At 40.7% G+C, this 12,500-nt stretch overlaps 1 protein-coding gene across 1 annotated transcript in view; it reads right to left on the bottom strand.

Annotated features, from left to right (window-relative positions):
- Positions 1-12,500, bottom strand: part of LOC122788060 (low-density lipoprotein receptor-related protein 2-like) — a 1,238,079-nt gene that overhangs the window by 1,036,807 nt on the left and 188,772 nt on the right. The window contains exon 14 of the mRNA XM_044054982.1: positions 9,137-9,339. Coding sequence (XP_043910917.1) covers positions 9,137-9,339 — 203 coding nt within the window. The remainder of the gene's footprint in view (positions 1-9,136; positions 9,340-12,500) is intronic.

Here is a 12,500-nt window from a genome sequence, read left to right as displayed (position 1 = left end):
TTAGACAGTAGGCCCAACAATAACAAAATTTAAAAGTGTTAAATAAATTAAATAATATGTCCACATTGAAACTGCTGTTACTTTTGTTGGCCTTATGTAATTTGGGTTATTTCTCTTCAGAAAGCCTAGAAAACATCCATTAAATGTTGAAAACTGGCAATATTTTTGAAAGCCATTGAATATGTAGCATAAAGCTATGAGAATCTAAACACACATGGACACACACACAAAGTCTCACTGTTGGTAGTCCAAAATATCTCCCTTGACAACAATGTCCAAGCAGGAAGCATTCAGTTATGTAATTTATACATTTTCTAGTGACATATTTTTATAGTCAGCCATATAAAACCCTAGATACCAAACTGATAAACAGCACATAAAAGTGGTTCACCCCATACTTCAAGATGAGGCCACCAGCGTACTTACAATTGGAATGACTTGGCCACTTCACTTAAGAAACTCCACTCTCAGCACACACCAGGAAATGACTCATTGCATACATCACAGATAATTTGAGGGGACCCATGGATGGGATAAAACATTTAGGAGTTGCCTTTGTTCATTATTAGTACAGGGGCCAGACCCGTGGTACAGTTTCTGTTTCCTATCCAAAGGTCTTAGTTGTACTCAAAGGCAGATAGGGATGAACTTTGTTTTATATGGATGGAAGTCTGTTCTAGATCAGTGGTATTCTGTTTGAGACATGCCTGTCCTTCCAAACCATTCTAGTGATGTTGCAGAAGAAGTTTAGATCCCTAGATCAGGTGTGCCTGATGCCATTTGACTTGATGATATGCAGTAAATCAATCAGTATTGGTGGTCAGAGGATGTCTGTATGTCAGACACAAGACACCACTTAGCAGTCTGTAGGATACTGGGTATAGTGAAAGGGCTTTGCATCAGTCCATGTAGGACATATGGGTAAGGCCATGTATCCTTTTAGTAAGGCATCTCAGTGAGCATTCCAGTTGCTGTATATGTCTGGACACATTATCCTCAATGAGGGCTGAGTAAAGGGGGTCAATGACATCCCTAGAATTAGACACAATCCCTTTGTTTATAAGTTGTGCAATATAGAAGGACTTTTGGTCAAAAGTTAGGTCATTGTCCACATAAGTTCCCAAATCTTGAGCAACTGGGTCAGCTTTTAGGGGTGTATTGTCAATGTGGTAGTTCCCTGGGGTAGATTACTATCCAAAGTATATAATAATGCATTTTTTGGCATTTAGTTTCCATCCATGATTTTGAAACCAGTTATTTATTTGGGACAAACCTTCCTGCTGGATACCTAAGTCTTTTGGGGATTCAATGACTACTCCTAGCTTGCAGTCATCTGCAAACTTAGTCAACCAGAGGCTTTTGTTATTGGCTTTTACTTCAGATAAATAGATGTCAGTAAGGAGATATCCCAGCACAGAACCCTGGGGGACTCCACTGGTGACTGGTCTCTTTGTGGAGGAATCTTCCCCCATTTTGATTTCCTGCATCCTATCTGTGAGCCTGCTGACAATACAGTAGACAGCATAGGGGTTTATTCTCAATTTATTTAGCTTTTCTACTATGTCTGAGTAAGGAATGTTAAAAGCTTAGGCCAAGTCGAGGTATGCAGTGTGTACCATTTTACCTTCATCCACTGCTTTGGTGACCATTTCAAAGAATTCCATCAAGTTAAGTAAGCATGACCTGCCCTTGACAAATCCAAACTAAGACAGGTCCAATGTTTGGAGGTTCCCTATGCCCTGATGGATTATTTCTACGATAAGTCTTTCCATGGCTGGCCAGACTTATGGGTCTGTGGAAGGTCCTTCCTTATTCAGACTAATGTCTGCAGCTGTGCACATCCTGTATGAAGAATGAAATTGAACATTGAATCATTCATTCTCCAAGTCCTGCTTTATAGAGTTCTAGATTGCTGGGATCCCAAAGACTATTGCAGCAGTCAGCCAACACAAGACAGCGATGCTAATCCAGGATGTTATGCTAGTCCATCACAGGATACATACATGTATAAACACACATGCGCACCTATGGGCGATTCAGAAATAACCAATTTATGGAATGTTGATGGGACGTGTCAGGAAACTCCTGGCAGATCCAGTGTACGCATGGAGAGGACGTGCAGACTCTGCACAGAAGGCACCCAGCTGACAGCATGAACTAGAGAAATTGGCACTCAGATTCTTGAAACTTGACAGATGTTAGAGGAATAAAAGCATCACTTCCAGCCAGCAGTCATCTGTTGTACCTTGTTAGGGTAGAGACATATAGGTACCTATGAAATACACCTATTTCCCTATCATAGTTCACACTCTAACTGTACTCTATTAAAGGTATGCAAGTATTTTGCTCAAATTAAAATTCTCTGTATATGAAATCTACCTAAATATTTTTCAACTAAAAAAAGAAAAACAAAAGAAATATACTAATGTCATACAACACAACCTACAGTTATGAAAATGACAAAACTTTAGAAACAAATTCCTATACTAGCTTCTTTTTACAGGAAGCTAGACACCCACATTCCTCACAACAGTCTTACTTGTAACTAATTGATTGAGACCACAATTAATAGATGAAAGAAGGAAACAAATTTTGAAGTGTATATTTCTATTCTGCTTTTTCTCCAAGGATCAACAATCCTGCAGATGACAAAGGTCTTAACATACCCACAGACTAAATAATATCTAATGGAAAACTCACTTTACAAGCAGGACCCAAGCAAAATATACATGGGCTATAAAAATGAGTTAAACTGGGTTTATACAAGTGAAGGAAGCAAACATGCAATGTGTTGCAAGGACTGATCTCTGTTGCAAAGGTGGGATATAGCAATATACTTCAACCACAATTAATTATTTTTTTCCAAAGAATTATTGTTTCTTGGCACCTGATCTTATAAGATAACCTGTCCCAAAAAGTGCAGGAAATTAAAAAATGGATATAAAGGAATTAATTTTCAGTTTACAATATTTCATAAACTTCAATCACTTATAAACTGGGTGCAGATTACTGCTTCAGTGGTACATTCTTTATGAAATGGGAGGATATTGCTGCTTCATTGGTAGAGTCTTTGCAAAATTGGTAGCATACCTCTCAACAGTACAGATTTTAGCAGAATGTCCAGATTTTTGCCTTATACTTTTTGTTTGTTTTTTCATAAAAGTGTAGTTTTCTGACAAAATAGTAGCAAATCATTAAAGACTGAAGTTAGAAAATAATGACAGGCAATTGAGTTTCAGACTTCATACCCTTGAGAAAATTCATGCTAATGTAAAACCTGTTATTCTATCAACCTTCTATGTTTTAGAGAGAAATATTTAAAAATCACCCCAATTTTTGAGCCTTTGTCCTACTTTTATTTATTGCTTTGTCCAGATTTCTTGCTCTAAGAGGTTGAGAGGTATGACTGGAAGAGATTTCTACTTTACTGGTAAATTCCTTACAAAATGTCTGCAGATTACTGCTTCATTGGTACACTCCATACAAGATGGCTGGAAATTACCACTTCAGTGGTATATTCCTACAAGATGGCTGGAGATTACCGCTTCAGTGGTATGTTCCTTACAATGTGGGAGTAGATTACTGCTTTATTGGTACATTGCAGGACTGCATATGGATAAACCCTTACAGAGGAAGAATGTTTAGTCTAAAAGCTCAGGAAAACCTGTTTTGAAATTGTTTAGAATCCATATCTTGAGATTAATTTACTCAATGCAATTGTTATCACAGGTGATTTAAACCACAATCTGGCACATTATTATATCGTCCAATACAGTGTTCATGGGTTCATAGGTTCATAGGTTGGTACTAGGCTATCAGCCCTAGGTCCTATACAAGCCTAGCCATAACAATTCCCTGGCTATTTCTTCCCACAATATTTACTTCCCTGGACTCCTGTCTAGCAGGGTGACTGACGTGATCCCTAGGGTGAATTTTCTATCTCGCATCCAATCGTCAAGGTTCCTTTTGAAGAAGGCCAAAGAGGTGCTCTGCTTGACATGTATGAGCAGTCTATTCCAGAGTCTGGGGAGTCTCTGGGTCAGAAACCTATCCCTCCAGCATGTTATGTTCATTGTGATGACAAGGTTTATATCCCTGGAGCGTGTGGCTCTGGGGGATTGGGACTTCTTTAAGTGTAGCATGTCCAACAGCTCTGGGTTTGACATGGCCTTGTATGTTAAGCAGAGATCGCCTCTAAGTAGAAGATATGCGACAGAGTATAGCTGGATTTTTTTAGACAGTCAGCATAGGGCATCTGCTTTAGGCCTGTGATTCTTTTAGTGAGGTATTTCTACGGCCTTTCCAGTTGTTGCAGATACCAAACGGGGCATTGTATTCTATAATGGGTCTAATGAGGGATGAGTACAGTGGGACAATGGCCTCCTTTTTTCTGGATGAAAAGCCCTTAGTGATGAGGTGTGCCACATAGAAGGATTTCCTGACTGTTGGGGCGATGTGGTTATCAAAGGTGAAACCACTGTCCACCTGTGTCCCTGAGTCTCTTATCACACTTTCGGTATTTAGTGTACTGCCACCTATGTGGAAATTCATGGGTACATTTTTTTTCCCAAAGGGGATAACTATACATTTCTTGGCATTGAGCTTGAGCCCATGGCTCTGGCACCAAGCATCTGTTTCTGTAAGGCCTTTTTGTAGAATATCCATATCATTTGGGGATTTAATAATGGCTCCCAGTTTGCAGGCATCTGTAAACTTTGTTAGCTGGAGTCCCTTAGTGTTGGCCTGTACTTCAGAGAAGTTGATGCCAAACAAGAGCGGTCCCAGGACTGAACCCTGAGGTACTCCACTTGTCACTTGTCTGGAGCTGGATTTGGAGTCGGCTACTTTTGCAGTCTGGGTTCTGTCAGTAAGCCAGTTGGCAACCCATCGAGTGATGTAGGGATTAATGCCCAGCTTAGAAAGTTTATCTATGATTTCAAAGTGGGGGATGGTGTCGAAGGCCTTGGCAAGGTCCAGATAGGCTGTGTGGACCACCTTACTCTCGTCCACTGCTCTGGTGACTGATTCAAAGAAGTCAATCAGGTTCAGGAGATAAGATCAGCCCTTCACAAACCCAAACTGGGTGGGGTCCAGTGTCTGAAGGTTGCCAATGTCTTTGTTTATAAGTTCCATGATAATACGTTCCATGGCCTTGCAGATCAGGCTCATCAGACTGATGGGGCGGTAGTTCCAAGGATCCAAGGTGGATCCACCCTTGTGGAGTGGGAAAACTGTAGCTGTGCGCCACTCAATGGGCATGAAGCCTGAGGTGAGGCTATGATTAAGCATGACACTTAAGTGAAGTGCCATTTCATATCGTAGTTCATGTAGTACACAGCCCAGGATGTCGCCTGGTCCCATGGATGCTGTATTCTTAGCTTTGGAGAGTGTGTTTTTTACCTGTATGGCCGTTATTACCAGAATTTGGCAATCTATCAGTATTAAGATGGGCCCTTTAGGGGGTGAGAGGTGGCTGAAGTTGGCACTGAATTGATCTGCCAGGATATTGGCAATATCCTTGGGATCAGTATATTTAATGCCATTCTGTTGTAGCTCGGAGCAGATCTGAGCATTGCCATTTAGATTCTTGACATAGGTATAGAATGCCTTGTGGTTGTCTTTGGAATCTTTGGCAATTTTATTTTCGTAACTAGCTTTGGAGGATTTTATGAGGGATCTCAGCTTCTTACTGAGGCTGGTAAGGGAGTCTTTTGCATCCTGGGATTTTCCTCTTTTCTGTAACAGTTTATTCCTTTTGTTGTAAAGTTTGTTTATGGCAGGGAACCACCAGATTGGCTTTCTTTTTTTGGAGAAGAGTGCCTTGGTTCTATTTGGGATGGCACGATTCATGCATGAGTGGATGTGCTCATACAGTGCCTTAGTGTAGGATTTAGCAGTCGAACTTTCAGTTCGTTTCTGCATGGGTGTCTTGAAGTTTGTCACTTCTGACTTGAATAGCATGAAGTTGGCTTTGGAGAAGTTTTTTACAGAGGTTTCCTTACTGGGGGGTGGGGAAGGGATGTGGATGTCAAGGGTGATTAGCTTATGGTCAGACCTGACCAACGAGGGGGTGACCATAGGTGTGGAGCATCAATTTCCCATGTTGGTAATGACCAGGTCTAGGATACTGGAGCCCCTGGTGGGACTATGGATTAGTTGATCCAGGGCATTGGAATTTATGAATTCCAAGAACCACTGGGCAAAGTGTTTGTACATGAGTGGTTTTCCCAGTTAATGGCAGGGTAGTTGAAATCACCCAGTATCAGGGTGTTTGTATCTTAATATTTTCCAGTATGTTTAGAAAGGTATAGTGAGAATCTTGGGGTATGGTGGGGGATCTGTAGCAAGCTACAATTTAGATTGCAGTCTTACCTAGTGTTAGTTGCACCTGGAGAATTTCAAAAGCATTGTGTTGGACAACTAGCCTGGTGGTGTGAATATCCTTGGTGGATATGGACACTCCTCCACCTTTAGTGTTTCGGTCCTGGTTTGGTAGCCAAAAAGTGTGGTAAGAGTTGTAGCCTGGTATTGCAGGGGTGCTCTCTGGAGTCTTGAACCAGGTCTCAGTTACTGCACAGATAAAAATGTTCTCCATTTTTAGAAGTGCCTCGAGAGAGTGCATTTTGAGGTTTAGACTTCTAACATTGAGTAGCATTACCTTCAGATTTTGCATATTGTACTTGTTATGGTGGTGGTTTTGTCCTTTGACCTTTGCCTAAAAAAGGCACTATAGGGGTGGTAAGAGCCTTAGCCAGTAACCTGAATCCCAGGGGCGACAAGGTGCAGACCATCTCTGGCAAAGCATCGTGGTCTGTCGATCATGTCGTCCCAGGCAGACAGATACTGGATCCCCTTTGAATGACACCAGAAGCTTAGCCAATTGTTGAAGTCAATAATTTTGTCCTTATACTGTGGTATCATTCAGGGCGAAGGCAGGATGCTACTCAGGGCTAGGGTCATACCTGCCTGGGCCACATGATCCGAGAGCTCTTCCTTGTCTCTTTTCATGTAGTCCAGGGAGGTACATCTCAAGTCATTCACTCCAACATGGACAATGACAGAGTCATATTTGTACTTGTTGTGGAGTGACTTGAGTGCATGCGTTATGTGGTGGATCCTGGCACCTGACAAGCAGGTGATTGTAATTTTCTTCTTGTTCAGCCTGGTGAGTGGGACATCTGTGTGCCTGACTATAGAGTCACCTATGACTAAAGTGTTGGGTACGTTGTCTTGCCTTAGGGGCTGTTGTTGGGTGGCACACTGGTGTTGTGAGCTATGTGACACTTTGGTTGTGATTTGTGTTTGTTTGCGTTTCAGCTTTAGAGATCCTTGTTGCTTGGGCAGGTTACTGTTAAGGGCCTCCGCATATGAGGGTTTAGTGTTGCTATGTGGGGGTGTTGGTGGTGTGGGTTTAGAAGGGCTATGTGTTGCTTGAGGTGTAGTGTGGATGTTACCCTTCTCCTCTTGACTGTCTAGCACAATCTTGGGTGGAGAGAGCTTTTCTTCCAGTTTGGCTATGTAAGTGCATCTATCACAGGTTATAGTGTTGGGTGGTAGGAGGAGACGGTTGTCAGTGTACATGAGGCAATTGCTGCATTGCCCCAGTATGCCCAGATTCATCAAGTGGACAGGAGAAATCACCAGAAGCTGACCCTTGGACATCCCTGATTTGCTGCTTTTTTTGTAAAGTACAAGAGGTGTCTTCCTTACCTTAGCAAGTTACTTTGCAATTATAGGCTGTTTAGTGCCTACAATTAATTTCTCCTTATTAACAAGGAGAGTTGAGTGTTTGTATCAGTTTAAGGCTTCCTAGTTCTTTCCAGCAGGTTTTAGAGCAAGTGCTAGTCACAGGGATGCTTAAAGGTATGATGAAAATAAATGGTTTATCCTAAACACTGCAGTGTGCACTAGAATAGTTAGATGTGAAAGTAGGTAACTTAAGTTTTACCTGTCTAAAAAGTTAAGTTTTAGTGGAGAGTCACTATTTTTAAAACAGCAAGATAGATTGAAAGGGGGTGGTCACTTTTGTATTCTGGTACTATGGAATACAGTAGGATGGCCAATAAATGTAAATAGTTGAAGGGGAGTAATTTCACAAAATGATAATTTTGCACTTACTCACACAAGCCAGTAAAAGCAGAGAGGAAATGAGGTATGTGGTCAAATTAACATAAGGGGCAGGCAACTAGAAAGACAGTGGTGTTTAACAACACAACAGTAACTGGGTGAGAGGGTGGGGAAAAAAATTCTGTCAGACTCACAAAAGACAGAGCTGTGGTCTTTTTTCAAGTTTTAATATGCAGTTAAAAGCAGAATACAAGTAAAACACAAGGTAAAGAAAACAAATCACAGTATTCAAAATAGAAAAAGGCAATAAAGTAATGCAAAATACAACAAATAAAAAGCAAACTAACCTTTCCCTCACAGGAAAGTGCAGCAGAGTCTGGGTGAGCCTTTTTAGTAAAGCTCTGAAATGTTTTATTTTAACCCTTAAATAGAAAGTTTAGCTCCTAGCTCCAATCCCTCAGTTCACAGATGATTAACCTTAACTGACCTGCTCTATCTTATGTGGGAGTCTTTAATTGATCTGTTCTGAATTCTGCCTGACTCACAAGAGACAGGGCTGTGGTCTCTTTTCAAGTTTTAATATGCAGTTAAAAGCAGAATACAAGTAAAACACAAGGTAAAGAAAACAAATCACAGTATTCAAAATAAAAAAGGCAATAAAGTAATACAAAATACAACAAATAAAAGGCAAACTAACCTTTCCCTCACAGCAAAGTGTAGCAGAGTCTGGGTGAGCCTTTCTAGTAAAGCTCTGAAAATGTATATCTGTGTATATCTGTGTAAGGTTTCTACAAAATTCTATAATCAGCCCTTCACACAGATTATGATTTAATAGTGGCTATGCCTATATTTAATGTTATTGAGCACCAAAATTATTAGAAATATGCTGACTTGGTCCAAAAATATGTTTTAATAGTGAAGTAATAAACCTTGTACAATGAGAAGAACGAAATATGCAGTGCTGGGACTGCATGCAATTAAAAGAACACCATTCTGTATTATAATACATCATAAATAAGTAACCACATTGATAATACTTTAAATGGATAAATATAAGCTTATTCTATACCAAATGGCTGTCTGACAGCATGCCAGATAACTACATGGGCAGGGCTTTCTGCAGTGCGGTACATGAGTAACGGGTTGCTTCCATTGAAACGATCGACTCGGATGATCCCCATTTTTGTCCAGTCAGTGAAGTAAACATGATTCTCAAACAGCGCCAGACCATAAGGATGAGGGATGTTGTTGCCACCACTTAAGATCTCTCTTCTAAAAAATAAACACAAGAAAAAGTATTAATAAAATCTTGTCTTTTGGTAAGTATTTCTAGTACTGCAACATTATAAGAAATGCCATTAGAAAGAGACATCTGATGTATTAAAATGAAGACTACTCTTTCTGAATATTTAATTTTTCCCAAAGATGTCTGTGGGTCATATACACATTGGTTTACAAAGTTCATTGAGAAAATGGCTGTAACAGACAAATGCAGGTTCTGTAAAACATAACCAGAAATAGTTACACATCTCATTGCTCGGGGGTGATATACTCATACCTAAGGGACTGTATAGTGAAAGCACAATGTGGCAGGACTGCTGCACTGGGGATTGTGCAAAGACTGCAATATAAAAGTAGTTGAGAAGCACTGGAGACGTGTTACAAATCATCATTAACAACAGTGAAGTTAATGTAACATTGAATCACCCATTACCAACAGCTCAAAAACTGATACAAGAAAACCAGAGATAATAGTCCTCAGAAAAAAAGACAAAAGTAGCACTGATCATTGAAATTGTTACACCCAGTGATAAGTGTCTTACATGCAGACAGACACAAAGTCACCAACTACCTGGATTTGCAAGCAGAAACAAGATCAGTGTGGAAGAAAGTTACTTAGACAGTTCTGATAGTAACAGGAGCAACATATCTAATAAAAAAGAATTAAACATGTACTTAATTATACCACCAATACATGAAACTCCCGATAAATTGCAGAAAGAGACAAATGTAGGCACATTGTGGGTGCTGAGAAAAGCACTCTTGGCTAACATCAAAAACTGAACAATGCTGATTTTGTATGCCATGACTTAGTAATGGGGTTCGTTCCAAGGTATGAACTCCCCCCCCCCCAAGCATTTGGGGAAATTAATGGTGCCATACTCATAGAATAACCTTCCAAAGATGGATGTGGGGTTAAAATCAGAGTTAAAAGTTAGGAAAAATATAAAACATAACTATATGGCAATTTATCTGGGAAGAACAGTGCGCTGGTTAACAAGAATCTAATGCTTGATAGCAGTACAGTGGTAAAGAGGTAAAAATAATAGTCTGACAAAGCATTACCTTCCATCAAAATCTATGTTTCTCATACTTCCAAACTGCCCAAATTTTAGAAGGATGTCCAGATTTTTGCCTCATATTTTTAGTCTGCTCCTCATAAAATGTCTAGTTTTCTTGCAAATCACTGAGGATTGAATGCACTAAGTAATGTCATACATTTGAGTTTCAGACTTCATATCCTTCAGAAAATGCATGCTAACATATGTCATGCTTTTCTAACAACTTTCTAAGAAAAATATTTAAAATCTGTCCCTATTTTTGGGTCTTTGTCCCACCATTATTTTAGGCTTTGTCAAGATTTCTTGTGGTAACAAGATAAGATGTATGTTTCTGTCCACTGTGGTTATAAACTACAGATGATTTTTTGCAAAATATAGAGGATTAAGAGTGGTTCTGTTATCACAACCAGCTTATTATGTGTTCAGGACATGGATACCAAACAATTCACCTCAACACCAAAGCTGAGAATCAAAGTGGAAACCTCTTACTGTGAGGGACCAGTGCTACATGCTGCACAGTTCCATTCATCTATCCATCCATCACCCCTTTTCCCCATCTTTGCACATGGGGTCAGGGTGTCACTTCAACAGTAACAATCATCTAGAGCCAAGGTTTACACCACTGGGTGGCTAGCCTCGCTGGGGTTCTTGCTACATACTGCCAAGTCACCCTTATTTAAATCCCCCATAGTGAATTTCTAAAGGTTAAACACATTTGTAGCAAGAAACAAGATATTTTAAAACAACTGATAAAATCAAATAGGATCACTGGATCATAGGAGGTTACTAGGCTAGCCAAGAGTTTAGCCCATGTTTAGACAAGTCAGCACCCAATGCCCCTGTCCAGCAGGGACACGGGGGGAATTTCAGGGTGTATTTTCTGTTTCCCATCTAGTTATCCAGGCTGCACTTAAAAATGGGTAAAGGCGTACTCTAATTAAAGTGGAGAGGAAGTCTGTTTCACAGATGGGGGAGTCTCTGGACACAAATATGTCCTGCCAGCAAGCCCTATTGATGTCACAGACCAGGTTGAGGCTGCATGTGTGGGTTTCTCGAGTGGAGCTTGACTTGCGGATATGGAGCAGTCCCATCAAGGTGGGGTACAAGATCGTCTTGTATGTCAGACAGAGGTCACATCTAAGGAGTCTGTATGAAATAGCGTAGTGGGATAAGGCTTTTAGCTCATCTGTGTATGGTAGATTTTTCAGGCCCTGGATTCTCCTAGTGAGGAATCTCTGTGGTCTCTCCAGTTGCTGCATGTGCTTTGAGAGGTACATGCAGAATGGGGCTTTGTACTCAATAATGGGCCTTATAAGGGAAGAATACAGCGATTTTATGACCTCCTTGTCCCTGAATGGGATACCCTTACTTATGAGGAACATGGTGGTCAAAAATCATGTTGCTATCAACCTTGCTGCCCAAGTACCTCATGACTGATTGCATGCTTAGGACATTGTTATTAATGTGATAATATGTGGGGACATCACTCTCCCCAAAGGGGATGATGATGCATTTTTTTGGTATTAAGCTTGAGGCCATGTTTCTGGCGCCAATCATTTGTTTGGGTGAGACTGTCTTGGAGGATGTCCACATCACTAGTGGAATTGAGGACAGTGGCCAGCTTGCAGTCATCTGCAAACTTGGTCAGCCATAGCCCACTGGTTTTGGCCTACACCTTAGAAAAGTATATCCCATATAACAGAGGCTACAACACCAACCCTGGGATATGCCGCCCATTATTGGTCTACTGCTTGAGGTGGCTTCCATCATATTGACTAGATTGGTTCTATCAGTGAGCCAGTTAGCTACCCATCTGGTAACATAGGGATTGATACCTATTTGTGAGACTTTATGTATTATGCCTGAGTGGGGAATAGTGTCGAAGGCTTTGGCCAGGTCAAGGTAGGTGGTGTGCACCATCTTCCCCTTGACTATGGCTTTGATGACTGTCTTGAAGAAGTTGACCAAATTTAACAGACATGATCTCCCCTTGACGAAGACAAACTGTGTGGGATTGAGTGTCTGGAGGTCGCCAATGTCCCTGTTAATGAGGTCCATGATACTCCAGTCCATGGCCTTGCAGATCAGGCT

This window comes from Protopterus annectens, chromosome 13.part0 (assembly GCF_019279795.1).
Source record: "Protopterus annectens isolate FY-2018-M chromosome 13.part0, PAN1.0, whole genome shotgun sequence".
Lineage (NCBI taxonomy): Eukaryota > Metazoa > Chordata > Ceratodontiformes > Protopteridae > Protopterus > Protopterus annectens.
This window is presented reverse-complemented; position numbering and strand designations above follow the sequence as displayed.